General features: G+C 41.9%; 1 protein-coding gene across 6 annotated transcripts in view; it reads right to left on the bottom strand.

Moving 5' to 3' along the window:
- sh3pxd2aa (SH3 and PX domains 2Aa) overlaps positions 1–21,178 on the bottom strand; it is a 107,535-nt gene that overhangs the window by 51,743 nt on the left and 34,614 nt on the right. For 5 of the 6 annotated variants that reach the window (XR_006377536.1, XM_044191246.1, XM_044191247.1 and 2 more), the window contains exons 5-6: positions 19,414–19,505; positions 1,106–1,131 (exon numbers count right to left, since the gene is read on the bottom strand). Coding sequence is in view for 4 of the 6 variants with exons in the window: in XM_044191246.1 (XP_044047181.1) it covers positions 1,106–1,131; positions 19,414–19,505 (118 nt within the window). In the remaining 2 variants the exon portion in view is untranslated. Of the gene's footprint in view, positions 1–1,105; positions 1,132–1,261; positions 1,385–19,413; positions 19,506–21,178 lie in introns of those variants that run through there. The other variant, XM_044191251.1, reaches the window with a different exon arrangement.

Below are 21,178 nucleotides of genomic sequence, written 5' to 3'. Positions count from 1 at the left end.
GTCATGGTATTGGATTCCTCCAGAATCGCATACTCCACCGTTAAGCTACTTAAATATAAAGACAAAGTAGTCTTTTAGGGCATCTGTAGCAAGAGAATAATATTATCCATTAACCACAAGCCATTTCCTGCATTTTCTCTTCAATAATTCATAAGAGATATGACTGATATTTCCCTACATTTCCACAGTCTACCTAGCCTTAACACAGCGTTCCAAGATGCATATATTAGTGACTCACATGTACAAATGCTTTTGTTAAGCAGCTATACTGTAGCTAATGCCCTCTAAGAGCCATACATTTGCTAAGATGGCTAATGGGGCTAAAAATCCTTGACAGTAAGGAATGGATGAATAGTCTTATAGTCAAACAAGCCAGTTGTTGGCTTGTTGGCCCGTGCCACTGCATTCACATGTTGGATACAGTAGAACAGGTCCAGGACCTGTGGTTGGATGTTTTTTACTCTGTATTCTAGTGAATTGCACATGGAAGTATTACAGCTTTTGTTTACCTCTCAAGTCCCAGGTAATTAGACCACACAGATCAGGATAAAACCAAAGCCCCTTACAAACCCATACCTTCAAAAGCATCTCTGTTAAAGAAAAATAATTCTTTCTTCTTCCTCATTGAATTATTAAGAATACTAAAAATGTGTCATACAAATAGCTACACATAGAACTTCAGCTGAAGACTCAGAGGCAAACAATCCTTTAAACGTCCTGACTGACACATCAGAGAATAAGGCTTTCTCTTAACAGGACATACGTTAATGATGTTTTTGACATTCCAAAGAACTATCAGGCAATTCTGAAACCCCACCCTGGACAGTGAGGCAAATCTACGGCCAGAAGTAGAGGACTTGACAGATTTGTGAACCAACCCCAGTCGACAGTAAGTCAGCGTCCCACAGCAAGACAAGTAAACAAACCACACATTGACGTCACATGGATAACAGACACAGAGAGAGTTTAAGAGTCATACTCCATGCAGCATAAAGTCCACCCCTTGGATCTTAAGGAGTGATTCTATTAAGAGCCACAAGTTGAAAGATAAAGGAGGGTGAAGTTAGCTTTAGGGAAGGATAGTGAAGGAAAACAGGTGACTTACCCGACTTGCGCTTGGAGCCATAGTCCCTGAAGAAGAAGCAACACAGGAGGGACATGGTTAGTGATAGCAGATGCCGCTCAGTCAAGAACAAAGCATGCAGTCACCACATATGGATTTTGACACTCCTAAACGGCAAAAACTGGCAACTGCACTCACGCAAAAACACATGAATGCAATCGGCTTTAGCACACTAACAAATGCATGTGTTTGAGGGAGAGAGAGAAGGATGGAGAGAGAGGGAGGGATGACTTTGGCCAGCTGCCCGTACTCCCTGCAACAGACACAAATTAGTCATGTGACTCCAAAGCGGCACCACCATCCTCTTCCTATACTCCTTCTCTCCCTCCCTCCCTCCCTCCCTCCCTTCTTCGTCCTGTCAGAGAAGAAGGAGACCTCTCCCCACATTTGAAAGAAGGAGGATCAGTTTAAGATGCCTCGCTTAATGGATTCTAATGGGATTATGCCACAAGGCTAAGCTATAGATGGGGGGTGACACAGAGTTGCGAGTGTGCTTGTGTGCGAGGTTTGCTGTGCTGAGCGGGTCTGCTTCTGCACTTGTCAATAGTGACTTTTGGACTCAGGCAGCGTGGCAATTGGGTTAAAAAAGACAGACGAAGGGAGAGATCAGGTGAAGACATCTTTTTCCCTCCCTTCCTTCCTACTCTCATTCTTTTTCTCTTGTGCTACTTAGAATCAATGTGTCCTTTCAGCCTCCCCAAGGCCTAATCAAAACCCTCATCTAACCTCAAATTTAGCCAAGTCATCCTGCCGCAGTACCGTTAAAAAAACAGACACAGCCAAAGCAATAAAACTAAAGCACGTTGCTGTAGTGAAGAGCTGAACCCCACTAGAACCTTCTCTCCCATGTGAAATACCCCCCCTGTGGTTTAAAAATAACCACCATATAGGCAGAATATCAACTCCCAGACAGCAACATGGGATATAGAGACCAGAAGGTGAAGTGGTTTGTGGATGACAGAGCAAGATGACTCATTTGAAGAGGAGTACCAGATTGCAGCTGACAACTGTCGGTACATCTCGGGATAAGAGAGGGATGTGTGTGAGGTAAGCAGGTGTATGTAGGAACATTGGTGTGGATGTTAAGTCAGTGAACGTGTGCCCACAAACAGGCGGTGTGTAACTGATCATGGATGTTCCCCTAAGATTCAGGATCAACTACCCAGCTGCAAGAGCAGCCTTGATTGGGACAGCTGACCAGCTCACTGGCCCTTGTGAAACAGCCCATTTCATTAATGAGGGACCTCTCATCTCGGCAGGTATGATGCAGCGCAAATAGGGCCCGAAGATTATACTGCAGTGCCAGGAGAGCAGAAACAGCTTAGGGCAGCATAGCCAAGTCAAGGCAGTGCCCTCTCACTGCATGAGGTTAATGAAAACCTCCTCTTGGCTCTTGCTGTGAGCGCATTCAAGCTAATCAAGAGACACAAGGGCCCTACAAAAAGAAAGTGTAAGACAGCACACATGCATGAGCAAAAGCCATGTCTCATTTCAACAGCTCCACATTCTTAGCGTCACTATGCTTATGTCCTAGCTCTCTTTTTCTCTATCCCTTCATCCTTTCCCCTGTGATCTGATGTATTTGTCTCTTTGTGACTGGCAACAGCAGATGAATAAAGCCTTTATACCATCCTCTCCACCAAGATCACTGTGTGCTAGCAACCAGAATATGCTTCATTGTCACCAAAGTGGGACACACAGAGAGCGGGACATGACCCCTCGCCTCATCCCATCCATCTTGAGCCATGCAGGACACACGACCTCTAATAGGGAATGGATAATATTCAAGTCAATGGCCATTGACTTTCAGTGAGTTGTACTGCGGAGTGTCTGAAAGTGTCTCAGTGGAAAGTATGCTGTGGACAGACCCAGTCTCAGAGTTGGCAGGATATTTGCCAGGATGTTTGCCCTTTTCGCTGTAGGCTTGCCACAGTGGCATTAAAAGATGCTGATATCCTCTGTTCAGGCAACAGAATATTTTGCATTTCCAGGGAAATGTTTTGTTCACATTTCCATTTGACCAGGACTCTTCTCTCACCCACTCTCAGTCTTTTGCCAAACTCATTGTCAAAAATTAGGGTTGCTAAGGTCTAAAATTAGGTACTTCCTTCAATTCAATTCAATTTCAAAGGAAGGAAAGTAAACTTACTTTCATGTCACAAAACAAATACTTATTTTAGAAATTGGAGGCTAATAAACATACCACAATTGCTTCCTCGGTCATAGATGCTTACATTAACAGGAAAACTCAGAAGGACAAACAGTGATGAAATAATTGAACATTTTATTGATTTTTCAGCCTATTTGCTTTGTTTTTGTTTTTTCAGCGGTACAGAAATGGTACACATCTGGTATGAATAAAAGGAAAAACCTGCTCAATACATGACAGTTAACCAAAGTACAAGTGACCTGTAAAAGGATTGCCCCTACATCAGCCAAACTACAAATGTAGTTTTTTTTTTTTTTTTTATGCAAGCTGGATGCCTGCTGGGTTAGCTAACGGTAAATGATCTACGCAGAATGACGATACAATAGGTGTAAGTGTGGGACCTGGAAACGGCTGGTTGTAACTTATAAAAGAGGTGAGGACAGGGGCCGGTGAAGGAGTTTTGTTTGGTGGAAAACAGCAGCAGCATGAAAAGTACCCGGGGAGCCTGTTAAGCTATTCATGCTGTGCATGGTTTGGAAGGAAAACACAACCTCAAAGCTCTATAAACAACTCCCAATCAAGAGAAAGGCAGGGGCGTAAGCAGTTTTTGGTCCAACTATAGATCTGTACACAAATCACTCTGCCTTCAACTGAAGCTGTGCTGTATTTGATTCTCTGGGGTTAATTGTTCTTGATAAATGATCAGATGCAGTCACAGAAGATACAGCTGCTGAAGCCCTGTGTTAATCTCGACACACAGAGTAACTGCTGATTGGATCAATAGCATGTGCTTTTACTGTTGTCATGGAAAGCAGGTCAAAGTAAAGGTTAGCTTGTGTCACATGTGGGTGGTTGTTAGCATTAAGCAATCACAAAGGGCTTTAGAACAACATGCCTGCATGACATCCAAGCACACGTCAGCCATGCTAGCAACAAGCAGTTAATTACAGTAGCAGATAATTAGCACCAAAATTAACCTAGTTTTGAGCAAGAAGAGACATCATTTCTGTAACAAAGTACAAAGCTAAGCAGCTAACATTTAACATTACATTAGGACATGCCAGTGGGAGTGCAGGTGGCTATTTTTTTGGCTTTTAGATGTATGGTTTTGGTGGCATCTGCAAAGCATTAGGACCCAAAAGAGGGGCAGGTGAGGGCAAAACGTGGAGAGAGGGTAAGAAGATGAGGAGGGAGAGCAGAAACGCAGGGTCCAGACTCTAACTCTGAGCAACCAGCTTTCCTACGTCTCCTAGAGGTATGGAGGGGAGGAAGCAGGGGGTGAAAGGTGACGTGAAGAAATCATTCTGCAGTGGTGGAGAAAAGTGTGCTTTATGTGGCTGGAATCTCAAGGCCATTTTTCCAGCCATTGCAGAAATGCTACACTGCTCCTGGTGACAGTTTGTTTGACAAAGATTTTACAATTTTTAAGTATACTTTCAGTATGAAGAACATACAGAATTTCAATACCATCCAAATTAGTTCTGTTTAGCTACTATGAGCCCAGCAGCAATGAGACTTACATTCATACACCTGTTTTCCGGTGTTTCAGAAATTAAGTAAAAGAAAATATTTGTGGTGTGGTTATTACATGCTAAAATGTTGACTATTCATGCACAAGTACGTGCAATTAAACATGGATGTTATTTTGACAGCAGCAATGTTTTAGTGACACTAAGTCTAAAGTATGCACTAAGCAACCAAATGGCAGATATCTGTTAGTGTGTGTGTATAAATCTGTCAGACATAGTGAAGAAAGGTATATCCTGAACAAAAACATTAACAGATGGGCCAGTTGCATACATAAGAACACACACACACACACCTTTCGTCCCACTTTTCATCACATACTGACATTTTGTCACAGTGTATTCACTGACTACAGCTCCATGAAACGGGAGCACTTCCTTGCATGCCGTTCCAGAGCTTTGAGCTCTCAACATTGATTGTCAAGCCAAAACAGATGTGAGTGAGTATGGTGAGGCAGGCCATGGTCAAGCGTGTCAGCTCAGTGGTCAGCTGACTGCAGTGTTAGTTGTTAGTCAAGGTATTTTAAACTGTTTGCTCATGAATGAGTTTGTATACAGCAAACTTAGGAATCTGTGTTTTATATGCAGTCCCTCAAATTCACACAATTACACACATGAAAATGAGTAAATCGTGCCTTTTGTTTTTCATACTGTCTAACCACTTATTCCTTGACTGGTACCTACAGGACATAGGAGTCATGTTGGCTTTTAAGGGTGAAAGAAATGAGGTTGCTAGCTGTATTAAGCCTCTTAAAGAATATTACTCGCTCTGATTAAATAGTAGATACTACTGCTCAGTTTTTTTCCCCACAGACAGACAAAATTTCTTGAAATTGCCATTTGTTTTTACACATACTGTATGACTCCATCCCTCTTGCATACTAAAATTGGTAAGAAAAGGTGGGAAAACTCAATTTCGCATATTATTTTGTTGCAAAGAGAAATCTTCTTGAAAAAAGAAAACCCCAATGAATCCTAAATATTTAACAGCATGACATTATGATAAAAATAAAACACAAATTCTAGTATTAGAATTAGTGTTCTAGTAAGTCTAGTATTATTATTACTATTAAATTTGTGTGTGGACAATTATAAACTACATTCTTTATGTAAACTTTCAGTAGCTTCAAACTGTAAAAGAAACTTAAAGACTGGTCCACGAAGGCAACAGATCTACTCATTAAGAGTATATGAGTGGGTTGGCAGATAAAGGGATAATCAATGTGTTTACAAGTATTAGCATAATGGCTGCAAATTAATGACTCTCAATGGCCCCCTGCTAGGCTAGCCTGCAAGACCAGTAAATAAACACTTCCCGAGATTGTCTCCTTATCCTCTCTCTCTCTCTCTGTCTCATCTTGTCCCTGAACGCCACACCCCACTTCATCCCTAAGCAACCCTCCCATCCACAAGCCCACCTACTCTAAGCCCCTCAAGAGCCCCAAATTACCTTCAGCCGTCCCCTGTCTTTTAGCTCTCATGGCTATGACAAGACTAAAGCCCACTTTGGGCATTAACGCTCCAGATGGGGTTCAAGGAACCAATTAACCTCAACACCATTCTGTACACTCAAGTGCAGACACACTTATTGTACACACGGAGACACATATAGGTTGCAGATATACAAAAGAATTGGCAGCTGAGGGATTTTTAAGCAAATAAATACACAAGTTTCCTACCCTTGCGAGGAGCATATACTAGACACAAAAGTGCACAGTTTTATTACTACGCTGGGTGTCTGCATAGGCGGACCTTTTCACACGTGCAGTCGCTGCGTACTATCCATGCCTACAGTCAGCCGGGCAGAAATGTGGGGCTGTATGTGGACAATCTGCACAAACCTTGCAGACAGTTTCACTGTGCTTACATTCTTAAATCAAACAAAACCCGGCACTCATCCCCTCACGACTGTCACCACAAGGTGATATCTCTAGAGATATTCTGTTTTCACCAAATAAATACAATACTTTTCCACTTAAGCCTACATCTAGCTCCTAATCCATACTAACCATCTGCTCTACACGACATTACCTATCATACAACATAGAGATAAGGTTGAAAATTGATAATGGTTTTAAAGCAAGACTATGCAACTTTTGCTGAACAGTGGCTATAAGTGACCATTATAGGATAATGTATATAGTAAGTACTTGTAGCACAAGTAGCTACATCAAGCAAAAGTGACTCAATAATAACGGTTACACAGCAATATCTATCTAAAGTTTGCTAACATTAGCCACTATAAGCAACTAGTCATACCAGACCAAATAAGGCTGTAGCAGCTCAACCCTTGAGTGTATCTAATCGAGCAAGGGCGCGTTTTAGTAGTTATGAATTCAACCTTTCATTTGTAAAAGGAATGCTAGTTCTTCTTTCAAAAGATGTTACACAGTCTTCCTCTAAATATAGGCTTCCTGTTAATATCAGTGACAGAGCTCCACCCTCACCCACTTATTCCTAATCAGCCCAAAAACACCAAATCTGTCTTCACGCCGTCAACCCTGCTGGCCTGTCGAGGAGCCTAAAAACTGACCAATCACACGACTTCATGACTTATCCCAGTAATAATCTGATAATCTTGCAGCATCTCTCTCCTCGAGGCACAAGCCAAGGTCGATCCCTATTGTTATTCATGGGGAGGGTTATGAGGGGGCATGATGAATGATGATAACATCACTGGTGTCTCACACTACGGTAGCCTATGGGGGGCTGTGGCCAATATTTTCATCATGGCTGAAATGTGGTATGCGCATATTAATAGAGAAATTTGTCAACGTTATTGTCTGCAGAGGACAGATAATGCCATTTAGGCTGATAGTTATATGATTGCTATACCACAGGCCCAGACAGATAAATCACAGCCCACATCTCATGCAAATTGACTCAATAAAAATGCAAGAAAAAAATCAAGTCTCACAAAAAGAGAAGATGGGGGGGGGGGGTCTAGGAGGCTTTGGACCATCTGGTGGAAATAGATCTCACCAAAATGGACATAAATACAGAAAGACAGAGGAAAAGACATCTGCTACATTGGTAGAGGAAGGGAAGCCCTGGGAAGGTTTGTGAGTGGAGAGTGGACCAGTGGCTGACCGGGATACAGCAGCTGAGGGTGGAGAGAACTCCATTTGTAGCTGTTTGTATTGTGAAGCACGCCACCATGTGGAGAGTTACTGGGGAGTAGAATAAGAGATAATGTAGCTTGGTAGAAATCTGGGATTTCTGTCTTTTCTGTTAGTAGTTTGATGCAAATGCAGTGCATTACCTAGAGTAGTGGTCCTTAAACTTTTCTGCTTGTGATCCTTTAAAGGATAGATAAAAAAAAATTTAAGCCTATATTTAAACAACACTCACTTGCCCATATGTACATATGAATGGATTATTGGTTGTAATTGTAATTGTCACTCCAGTCTATACTGGCCTTGAAAGAGATCCCTTCCTAGCGTGACTCCAATGTAAGTGATGGGGGACAAAATCCATAGTCCTCGTTCTGAGCAAAAATGCACTCCAAAGTTCAGCCAAAGCTAATGTGAAGCTTCAGCCGTCTGAGTTAGACAAATCAAGTGGGTATCTTCCAAAGGTATAGTGTCTTTAGTACCAAATTTCCCTTGTGTTTCCTCGGAGAGTGTCTCTTTTTTTAATCAAAAAGTAACCAAAACCGACTTTATGACTCTCTAACCGACCTAATTTACTATCAGTCAGAGTTTGCTGTGCTGTGTCAAGTCAGCATTGCTCCACAGTTTTAAGCAATGTAACTAACCATGCGTGTCCAGGCACTCGGATAGACAAAACGATTCAAATGTTGGAGAATTGCAGCTGTAAATAATGTCACAAATAGCGGGGTATTGCAGCCTCATTGGGAGCACTCTGTGAGGTGTGTGAGACGTGGTGGGTGTGTCTGCGCACAGGGAGGCAGGTGTGCTGGACGTTGCAGTCAGGTTAGTGGTAAACCACGAATATAACGATGAATATTCAGTTTGATGTACAGTTTGCCAGAAAATAAATGCTACAGCTCCATGTGAGCCAAGCAGAGTTCCTGAGTTGTATTTACCAGCAGCTGAACACAGGGACGATGAGGTTATAACCCCGAAGTAAGCTACAACTAAGCTCTGGAGCAGTAAAGGAGTCTCACTTCTGCTTTCCAGACTACAGTCTGGAGGATGAAGCAGGTCCGTTACACAAGCATGTGTTAAAACAATCTCCCTCCATACACTTAAACAGAAGTGTTGCTCAGAGAAATGTATTCATATTATTTATAATACAAATTATTTTGATAGTTGTTTGATTTAAAAAAAATAATATGATAAAGGGCGAGATAATGTTAAAGACCAGTGTAGGGATGGAGAAGGTCCAATACAGGTCCTGGGGGGTAAGGGCATAGAGGGAATTATAGGTGAGGAGGAGAATTTTATAGGAGAGGCTGAAAAATAAACATAGCAAAACTTTTTTTCTTACATTCTACCCCGGTGACCCTACGATTCATCTCGCGAGCCGTGTTTCCACCAAACACTTTCGGTATAGTACCCTTGAAACCCGTACCTACATCTACCTAAACCCTAGATCTGTTTTGCGTTTCCACCGCAGACAGTACTCTTAAATGTAGCCTAGGTTGTTACCGAGGCTTCGGGGCTAACCTCCTTCACTTTCCAGCAGTTGGGAAACAACAGACGAAACTTTTCTTGGTCGTGAGAAGCTGCAGCATTTATTAACTGACACACTGTAACGTTAACCTCCACTGCACATTTACTGCCGGATTGACAACTTACTGCTAACCTTTTCCTCCGCTCATATTCACAGTCACTTTGGCTCACACTCTCTCATTCGCTCCACATCAGAACGCCTAGGACGAGGCGACTCTGGTTCCCACTCACCAAACAGTGATCTGCTGTGTTTTAACTCCACCTTTTAGTATCAGCTCAGCTTGCTTGGAACCTTAACAGAGGGGTAACGAAAAAACGGGACGTATGGATTGGTTCTTTAGGTACCCTCCACTTGGATTCCATTTTCACAATGGAAACGCAAAAATAGCCGTTCTACTGTTCCACATGTTGGGAACCACTGACCTAGAGGGTATAACACCAAAAAGAAGCTGCTCTGTAGAGGAGTTACACAGGGCAGTTCCCATGTGTATGAAAGAGCCTAAAATGTCTACAACTGTGTAAATGTGTTCACATAAAGTACTTGTTTTGACACATAAAAATGTCATAAAGCTGTTATGATTGTCTGTCCTTTGATATCAGTCTTTTGGGAGAGAAATAGCCATGTTTGTGCAGTTTTTATTCTGCGGGACATTTCAACACATCAAAAAGCAAACAAAAAGACCAGCGATCTAGCTGAAGGTCCATTCAAATACATTAAACATCAAGGGCACTCAGCTTCAAAAAGGAGCAACTGATTGCACAAGAGTGACATCAGCTTGGAGTCTCACTTCCCACTGAGCTGCAGTACTTTGCTCCGCAGACAGGAGTCGGTATCCCTCAAACGCAGGCAGAGGGGAGGAAACTGTGGCTGATGGTGGGATCTGCTCACAGTCTGTGTGCTTTCTGAGCTTTGATTGATGGGATTGATTCCTGTGCTGCACTGTGAGGCTCGTGGCTCCTTTTTTTAATCAGATCATAGTCAGAAAATTCAATCTTACATAGTAGAGTAGGAGAGGCACTGACTATTGTCAAAGCTTGACTCCTGTAATAAGATTTTATGGAAGGAGTATAAAAAAAGACGCCACAGTTCGATCTGGTCATAAAAATGGCTCTGAGGTCAGATTGTACACCTTGCTTTAACCTAAATGCCAATAAATTGCATCCGCTGCCTCATATATTGACTATTTAAAGTCGGAGATATCAGGGGATGGCCGGTGCACCGTTGACCTTGCACTCCCCTGTTTCTGACCTCCTCACCTCCCTAGGGATCCCCCCATCCTCTTCATTTCCTTCCTCTTTTTCCAGGAAGTGATGCAGTGGACACATTTCATCACCCAGCTACAGCAGCTACAGCTGTACTGGCCCGCTCTATTCATCCCAGTCATGTACAGTCAGGCCCTCCCAAAGCTATTACTGTAGCAAGCCGGACCCCACCTTGATAATACCTCATGAGTAAGCGTGTGAGGACACAAGTGAGTCAGACAGTGCATTCAGGGGGGGGGGGGTAAGATGATGGCGAGAGAAAAAAATAGAGCAGAGACTGTGTAGTCCTGAAAAAGAAAAACTCCTCCTATTCTCCTGCCGCTGTATTTCTTTGTGTATGAACACAAACATTTTGAAATATAATTGCATGAAGTGTATAACTGCTCCGTTTGAGCCAGATCGAAATATGCTCACACATGCTCACACATGCATGTATACACACACAAGACGTCCCACAGGCCACACGCTCAGCTGACCAATCCTCACCACTCTGACACACTTAAAGTGTTTAACCCCAAGGACGCCGGTGTTGTACACTGCTCGCGTTGTGCTGTGCGGTCTCCAGTGAGTGCTATTGATCCTAATAGTGAGGGGAATAGAGCAGCTTATCCATTAAGGTTGAGTGAGTCTGTCGCCTGTCTCCTGCTCGCAGCAGACGGAGTGGAACAGACAGATGACTGGGAGGAGAGAGGCAGAGGTGGAAGATTAGGACAGGAGGAGGTGTGAGGGAGGAATGCGTCATAACTCCTGGACAATGGAGAGGAGAGAATGAGTACAAGGACATACATACATAGGAAGAGAAGGGAAATAAGTGAGGAAAGATAAAGGAGAAACATTGAAAGAGACAGTGGAGGAGGAGATGAAGTACACAAAGTGTACGTTAAAACAATACACAAAGGCAAGTCTAAACTGCTTTTTAAAGTTGTCCACAGTGGTGATCAAATCAAATCTGATCAAAGATTGGTGTCACATGAGACCTTTTTGATGACCTGGTCAGAAATGTTGCAGCAGCATTTCCATTTTTCATAAGCAATTCAGCGGTGAAGAGGGAGTTACAACAGTCAAGATGGGATGAAATCAAAGCATGAATAGTCATATCCATCTGAGCCTGAGACACAATAGGCCTGAGTTTTGCAATGAAGCTCAGCTGGAAAAAACAGGACAGAATCAAACACTTAAGATGTTGGTATAAGAGTCAGTGGCTGGTCCATAGTGGCACCTAGATTTCATAGAGAAGATTGAACAGAGGAGGATAGAGAACTTAGACTATCCATTACCTTAGGGACATGCCTGGCAGGGGCAGAAAGAAGAACTTCTCTTTTGTCAGCGTTACGCTGTACGAAATTGAAATCTGCCATCCAATTTTTTATAGAGTTTAGACAGTATGTAAATCAATTTTGCTACATTTTGAGGCTCAAACGAGATGTATAATTGAATAGCATCTGCATAGCAGTGACAGGGGATAAGTGACTTATTATCTTATATGCATATACAAGGCAAACAGAATAGGACCGAGGAAAGAACCTTGGGGAACACCACAATACAGTTTCAGATGAAGACACATAGTTACCAGCAGCAACTGAGAGGTAAACCACTCCAGGGCTGGCCCAAAGATACCCACCAATCGGTTGATTAGGATACTGTGGTCTACAGTGTCAAAAGCTGAACTGAGAGCCAACAGCACCAAAACAGAACAGTCGCCTGCATCACCCTGCATCAAGATCTCATCTGAGACGCTGAGAAGAGCTGTTTCTGTGCAGTGTGGAAGCAACCACGTTTTGTAGTGGTTACTAAGCAGCTTCGTAGGTTTACACAAGGAAGAATAAATGTTTTCATTTTCTGTTACTCGTTCACATTGCGGGAAACAAAACTAAGTCCCCAAAAGTCCATTCATTTCTCATGGAGTTGTTGGCAAAGCCGACAGTCAACAAGATGAGAATACTTAACCACACTTACGCAGTTTTCCACTCTTTCCTGTTCTGATTTCAAGAACTGTGATTCCAGTGGAACAGTGGAACAGTGGTTGAGAATTTGATGTCATTCAACTGCTTCCTAATTAACACTTGCTAGCAAATTGAGAAATTTAACAGCACCTTTTGGCAACGTGTTATAAATTTAAAAAAGTTAACAAGCAGCAAGAATGTCTGCAGTCTGGAAAGGAGAGGAGAGCTTTAAGCACTTGTAATGTCTGAAAAGTGATTCCAGAGGTCTTTGTAACAGCTGTTTTCAATAGGAGGAATATGTTAAGATATATATTACTTTTAAGGGGAATTGTGATTTTGTCAATCTACTACAGTTACTTCTAACCTCAAGTACTGTTTGTCACATTGCTCACGTTTTTTCACTCTTTAATGTATTTCAAATTTGCACAGCACATTTATGATAATTTTGTTTATGTTGTCATTTTGTGAAAAAAAAACAATAATGTAAAGCTGAGATGATTTGTTGAGTTTTCTTGTAAACAAGTATCACTGTTAGGCATGAAAGTTAATTTTTGTCCTTGGAAATAGTAAGTTGACAAAAAAAAATCCCAACTCAAGGCCTACTTACTAGCTTTTCACAGAGCTGTCAAATATGTCACACAGTCTTCATCAGGGGATGGAGCTTGCTAAGTTGTCATGGAGATGGATCTGTTGACATGCAAGCTCAGTAGCTGTCATACATAGCACTCTCAGGACTTCTTGTCCATGTTGGCTTAAAGTATGTGATATGGTTGAAAGTGGATCTTGAGTTGGGATTGGTTTATCAAAACATAGTTGTGTTTACAGTCACTATTTCTCACAAAAAAAAATGCATTGTGTGTATCCTTTAGAGCTAACAAACATGTTAAATGCATTTCCCTCCTCCCAAAATATTTGGAAACATGTATTGATTCCCCATAGACCGCCATTATAAAAGACACATCTGTAAAATGTTAACAGGACACCTAGAGTTATTACTCTTTGTATTATGATTTTTTAAACCATTAAGCTTTGATTTTTGTAAACATTTCTCAGAGGCTAGAGAAGCTATATTTATTTTTGTGCGGCCATCTCATTGTAAAGTCTATGGGCCGAGCAGGACTGAGCCGGCGAGCAGGACTGAGCCGGCGAGCAGGACTGAGCCGGCGAGCAGGACTGAGCCGGCGAGCCAGGCTCTTTAGAGAGCCAGGGCTGTGTACAAACACCAGATTGTTTTTCAACGCACACAGAATGGACAGCTAGCGGACCGTGAGGAGATATTTGCTGAATTTGACAAAAAGACGTGTATTGGATTAGAGTCGCATACCCCACCTTTAAATGGCAAACATCACCGATTATATCAGATGTAGCTAATTAGCGGTAATTCCATAAGTTACTTGCCAAAAGGCCAAAATGAAACTTGGATGTTGTCTGGTTAAAGTGCTCACTGCAAGCTGGTGTGTGCAGTGCATCTCATAAAAAATAATGTATGCAAAAGTAAGTATCTATTTTAGTTATTTCAATGTGCCAGATACATATTTGCTCATCCCATTTTCAGGTTGTAGCTACAGGTTGTCAACATTAATGAGGCAACCACTCAAACCTGTGCTGCTTCTGCCTTTTCAGCTGATGAAAAGTACAGATACTGAACCCAAGTGGATTCAATAAAGGATTAGAAAGGATTCACATTTAATAAGCAGGTTTGATTCTGGATTCAGATTTGCTAAAATTCCATCAAACCCCAACCCCAGTCAGGACTCAGTATTGACATATGATCAATATTAAATAACTCAAATCAGGTTTCGAGGTAGACCAGGACATTCACGACAATGACACACAAAGTCACGCACATAAAGACATAAAGAGCAAATAGAGGAGATGGGATGTGATGCATGGTAAGAAGTCAACGCCAGATCACTAGGATACAACAGATGCCGTGACAGAACACACACTCGAACACACACAAACCATGATCAATATTATTCTTCAACAGTCCATCCTTCTCAGGGTTTCAAATCCCTTTTCCTCTTCCCCAGCACTTAGGACACACGTGTATTTGCACATACACATTAAAAAACCCACACACTTCTAACACACTCTCAAATGAAGACTTGAAATCAATGGCCAATCTCATTCCTGAACACACTCCCCCATGATTCATTTTCATTTAGCAGATGCATTATGGGTGGGGAACGGAAGGAACGCATCCAATTTATCCCTGACTCAAGTCAAGTCCTCTGGATCATGACGTCTTACTAACCATTAACTAAGCAGAGAGCGGGCAGTTCACCCCCCGGAGCATTTTCCTCTTTCAGGGAGACGGAGTGAAAGCCTGCAGGGATACAGAGAAGCCAGAAGAGGAAGCTGACTGGAGCACAGCGCTTCCTCAGGCAGAGGTTTCCACAACTACACCATCTCTGGGTTCAAACTACTACTTCCACTTCACAATGTGTATAACAGCTTTAGCACAATCTTTTGACAGCCGTATTCAGGAAGCATTTTTTGGTGGGCCGAAAAGATGAATCTTACCTCAGCATGTGTTCTGTGTTTCTATCTAAACTCACTTATGATGGTTTGCATAGAAAACTATCACTGTTATCACTGTTCATGCATGTGAACGGCATCTGAACTGAGCACAACAACTCAGGAAGACGATATAAAACTATGACGTTAGCGATAAACCTGTGTGCCCATTAAAGCCAGGACCAGGCTTTCTGACATCAGTCCAAAAATGTCCCGATCCACCAAACATGAGGAATGCAAATGAGCGTCGGGGTGCAACTTCCAGAGAATATCGAAGCGGTTATCTGATATCGCCTTCTTTTTTTGTTGTTTTTCATGCAGTTTTCCCCCTCCTCTTTGTTTTGTTTGCTTTTTGGTCCACCCCTTTTTATTTAGTCAAGTCAAGTAAATAGTATTCATACAGCCCAAAATCACGAATCACAAATTTGCCTCAAGAGGCTTTACAATCTGTACAGCATACAACACCCTCTACCCATAGACATTTAACGGTTAGGTGAAACTTTTTATTTAAGTAAACAATTTAGAGTTTTGATTTAATTTTTCATTTCATTTCATTTTACTTATTTTTTAAACTATATTTTCAAACGTTTTATTTTTTTTGCTTCTCCATGTAGTTGATCAAAGTGTGCCTTGAGACGACAGAGACGTAATGGAAACTGTGGACATTTTAAATCAGTTTCTTTTCTCATGTGTGCAGGTTTTGTAATTCTTCTTCTCTAAATCCCATCGCCAACAAAAATAAAACAAAAAAATCACCATCAGGCACGAATATTTGCTTTATCCTGTGAAGTGTGTCACAGTGGAAGACAAATAAATCTCCAATTAAATGCCTAACTTTTTTTTTTTTTTTGTTGCCTTTTCTCATCTAGTTTGACAATGTCTACGACATACTGACTAGTACTTCCTGCCCAGGACCACAAGCTATGATTGGTCAGGATTAAACGCATTGTCTGACATGTCTCTCGGCTACGTCACGGCAAGACCGTGATCAGTACTCCCAACCCCTTCATGCTTTATATACAGTATCCGTCATATCCATGTTGTTTAGCTTCAGCTTGTGACTGTCTGTCGTTGTCTGCCTCTGCCACGGCTTGTTAGGATTTTTTAGATTGCTCTTGTTGACATTTTAAATATGTTATGTTTTAAACTGATGCACTTCCTATTTAGGCACAGCTTATTTGGTCTCTTTGGAGCTCTGTTACTTGTCTCACGTTGCTGTGAAAACTCATATCAATGTGCTGATTGTCAGAGGTGTTACTATTTTGCATTCAACCTAATATGACCCAACTTTGTAGCAGTATTTCTAATTGCAGTGGTGGAAAACTGAAAAGTATTCAGATCCTTTACTTTGGGGAAAGTAGCAGGACCATGATGTTCCCAAGCATTATCAGAAAACTGTATTTAAGTATCAAAAGTAAAGTTCCAATTAGGCAGAATGGCACTTTTCAGATTGCCACCTTATTATATAAATCATATAACTGTATGCATTCATGTGTAAACAGGACATTGTCAAGGTGGAGGCAATTTTATCAACTTCACATAGAGTTGGGCACTTTTTGTCTTTAATGGCATTTATTCCCTTTTCTTTTGATGTGTTACTTTAAAAATCACCTCTATTCAACCTTTTCTGGGAAAAAAAAAGCTCTAGATCCTGCTTAACTCCAGAACTACAAACTCATCTCATTTCACTTCTAAAATCTTCGAAAACGTTGTCTGCAAGTAACTTATTTGATAAATTCTTCTCCTTAGAGTCCCAAATAACATCTTATTGCAGTCCAATTGCGGTGAAAGTTGCAGTTTAGTTCTTCTGGATTTAAGTGCTGCTTAAATCGAGCGCTGAGTGTCGGAGGTAGTGGGTTTGGATATCTGGTATAGCATGTGAGAGGTGCTCCTCCCATTTATCTAATCACAAGTTCTTTGTAGTGGGAGAAAGAAGAGAGAGAGAAAGAAAAAAAAGACTGGAAGAGATGAAGGGAAGGTCAGATGAGAGGCAAGAGGAGAGACAGACAGACAGTAAAAGAGAGATGAGAACACACGCAACATAGAAAGCAGTATGGACAGCGAGGACAGCATGACTGTCTGTAACCTTGCGTTGTCACATCAATTAAACGTACTTGAATTTATGAGGCCGAGTAAGATACAAAGAATTCGAGTTTGGAAGTTAGGGAGAGATACCCTATCATGCTGGCTGAAAAACACTGGCAGGCAGAGGTCACTAAATCATGCCTGCTTCTCTTCTTTCCTCTCATCCAAGAGAGAAAGGTGAGGACAAAACTCTAAACTACAGACTGACAGCAGAGGAGAGGAGAGGAGAGGAGAGGAGAAGAGAAGAGAAGAGAAGAGAAGAGAAGAGAAGAGAAGAGAAGAGAAGAGAAGAGAAGAGAAGAGAAGAGAGAGAGAAGAGAAGGAAGGGAGAGGAGAGGAGGAGAGGAGAGGAGAGAGAAGAGAAGAGAAGAGAAGAGAAGAGAAGAGAAGAGAAGGGGAGAGGAGAGGAGAAGAGAAGAGAAGAGAAGAGAAGAGAAGAGAAGAGAAGAGAAGAGAAGAGAAGAGAAGAGAAGAGAAGAGAAGAGAAGAGAAGAGGAGAGGAGAGGAGAGGAGAGGAGAGGAGAGGAGAGGAGAGAAGAGAAGAGAAGAGAAGAGGAATTAAAATTCCAAAACAGACATAGCCTGGGTCTAACAAGAGTACTGTCTCGGTGCACACAGGAACACATTACAAATGAATAGTGCAATACTGGCATTTGAGATTTGGAGAGGAGCGTGTGTTCTCTAATTAAAAACTACCCAAAGGGGCTATCTCCTGCTATAAAACAAGTCATTCTTCTCCACCCACTCTCACATCCATCAACTCTCTGTAATCCCCCCGTCTGTCTGGCCTGGTAGGAGGTTTTAACAAACTCGGAGAGAAAGAGCTGATTTAGGAATAGACTAGAAAGTGAGAACAGACAGAGAGGTAATGAGCTTAGCCTCGGCACGATCATGCTGTATTTTTGAGGCGGTGTGGGACAAACAATGAGGCTGACATTCATAACACGATACACAGGTGTTCGAGCGCTTATGCTACGTATATCAACAACATCTGAGCTATTGTGAGTAAAATTAGCAATCGGCAAAGTGATTTAATTCATTGTCCACATGTTGCGCATGTAATTGGTGTGAGCAAATTTCCATACCGTGTGCATGCATGGGCATTCATATGTGTCTGTACAGACTAATCCAGGTTGTAGGCAAAAGTAATCAAGCCATCATCACTGTGGTGCCATCTCACTCGTAAACCTGTGCAATTATGCTGCAATTTATGTAAAGTATTTTCATTTTTAGCTGTTTTTGTATCTCCTGCAGATCTTGTACAACCTGCTACATGCTGAAGCATAGTCATAAAATCCCATATTATTATATGTCAGCATCTAAAAAAAAACTTTAACTTTGCAACCAAATTTTGTTCAGTATTTCACTGACGACTAGATGTCTTTTCACCTGCAAATCACCAAAATGCGTGTACGGTGCTGTGTGGTTTTCAGCTGCTCCGACAATAAACTTCACCCTTAGAAGAAACAGAAGGCAGGACCCACAAGCCTCTGCTCCATGCAGTCATTTTCATTTTAATTCATCTCAAAAAGATTGCCTTACACTCAACCAGAGTTTATGCATATTTATATAGTTGCAAAAATAAAAGCAATTCCTCTTTTACAATTTCATATTTCAGAGGCTTATTATATGATATATAGTATCTGACTAGCAAGCAAGAAATAATGGATGAAGCTAGCAAACTCTGAAAAATTGTATCGGCTAGGGTTTAAAGTGAGATTATGCGAGTTTTGTTGAACAGCGCCCACTAGTCGAGATTACAGGATAGTGGCAGTGAATTTCCCTTCATTTCCCATGATTCTCTTTTTAAAGACATCATCAGTAGGTGACCTGAGTGAGAGTGAGTGGAACGGGACCACAAGCATCAAACCTGTCTCCCGGTGAGGTACAGTGTGTTTGTTTTATTTTGATGATAAAATCCTTGAAATGTATGAAACACTAAAACTATTAATGCCAGCTACTGTACACAGCAATACCTACCTAAAGTTTGCTAATATTAACTACCATTATCCCCCAAAGCTACTGGTCATACTGTACTGTTCCACCGCAGTAATGGCGGTGTCACTGGAGAACATAAATCAGATGGTGGATTAGTCTATACATACAGTATGTGTACATGCGTTTGGCATTTCTTTGTGTATGCACAGTGTGTGTGTGTGACACTCACTCCACTGGGGGGTTGATGTCCTCGGCTTTTGTCTCAAAGAAGCGCAGCACCTCCTCACTCTGAGAAATCTGCGGGGGGAGTCGCACTAGCGCCTAAAGAGAGAGAGGCAGCGAGAGAACGGGAGGTTAGAGAGAGACGATCAGTCGCGTTCTGTACTTGTTTAGCACCAAAAAGCAGACAAAGTGAACAACATGTTGGTGAAGAACGCAGCTAAAACTTGCTCCGTGTCTGCTGAATAGCCAATTTGTTTGCAAGCATTCGCCAGCTGTAACATCAGTGATGTTACAGCTTGTTCCACTGCCCCCAAGAGGCCAAGTTGTAAACAAACAAAAAAAATAAATCAACTAATGCAGCTTTAAAAATATTTTTAATTGATTTGAATGTTTAGGCTTTCTTCTTGGTTTTTGGAGGAATTCGTATTACAAGTGAGGTCTGTATGAATCACCTCAATATAATTAGGGTGAATGATTACTTGGTTATAGATCAACCAAAAGGTAACCAACAATCGTTCCTCCACTGTTCACTCTCCGTACGTTCATTGACAAAGCCACACTACAGTCAAAGAGATGATCACATGTCTGAATAAACGTCAAAGGAATAGCTCATGTACAGCACCGGAGTGCTGGACCATGGAGATGCAACATGTGTACAGCGTAGGCTTTTCATTTAAAATCGGCACAGTCTGAGCTACCTTCATATTTCATTCATCAGATCCTATATTATTGAAAGAGCCTTGTGGTTGTGATTGAAGAGGCCATATCTCGCTGTGCACCCACCGCTGGCTGGACTCAGCATCCTGCAATCTTTAGAGAGCGGATCCTTTGAGAACACTGGGTAATTACTCTTCCTCTCTGTTGTGTGCCTCACAAACAGGATGTAGGAAGTAAACAGTGCGGCACACTCCGATGCTGGGCAAAAAAAACAGGCTAGCTATAGCGACTGTAAACATTAGGAGCGCTTCGGGTTATTTGGGTAATGAGGAAGCTTTTGCCTGTGCTGAGCTAAGGGTCAGGTTCATTTCAGATGTGTGTAATTGCTTTTGGTTTTTAAACTTCTTTTGGTCCCAATTACTGAGCAGATACTGTGGCTAACCTTTCCTAATGCGGGCCAACGATACTGCTCCCTAATTGTGCATATAGAGACAAACATAAAGAGCCCAAATTTGATTTAATGCACCCTCCCCCTACTGCTAGTGTGGCTTTGTTCCAAGAGGAAGGAAGGGGGGAGAGCATGACGGGGAAAAGGATCTGAATTTGGCATAAATTAAAAAAAAAAAACTAATAAGAGAGAACAGGAAGTGATAAGGCCATTCTCCCTTGAAGTGGAGAATGACGAAAAGCCCGCCGCATTCAAGGTTTCTTTTTTCTTTTGGGAAAGGGGACGCTAATTTGGAGGGGCACTTTTTTCCCCCCCAAAGTGTATCAAGTGAGGGGATAAGGTCGTTAGTGAGCGGGACTTTGAAATAATGGAAGAGCTCAAAGTCTGTTTCATGACAGTGCAGTGGCTGAGAAGTTTGACGCACAACTGGGTCGCCCCGCTTTTCTGACTTTGGCACACATGAAAATAAACAACTGTAGCAGGAAAAGAGCACAACATTTCCCCACCAAGCCGAGCGCTTCACAGCCTCGGAAAAGTGAATTGTCAGAGCACATTACAGACTCTTCAGATGTCTCAGAATAGCTGAGATACACGGCTCATCACTGCGAGGACTTTTCATGTTGCAATTGTGTCTAAGTCTCACGTCCCATGTTTAAAGCATGTGAAA

This window comes from Siniperca chuatsi, linkage group LG3, assembly GCF_020085105.1.
Source record: "Siniperca chuatsi isolate FFG_IHB_CAS linkage group LG3, ASM2008510v1, whole genome shotgun sequence".
Classification (NCBI taxonomy): Eukaryota; Metazoa; Chordata; class Actinopteri; order Centrarchiformes; family Sinipercidae; genus Siniperca; species Siniperca chuatsi.
This window is presented reverse-complemented; position numbering and strand designations above follow the sequence as displayed.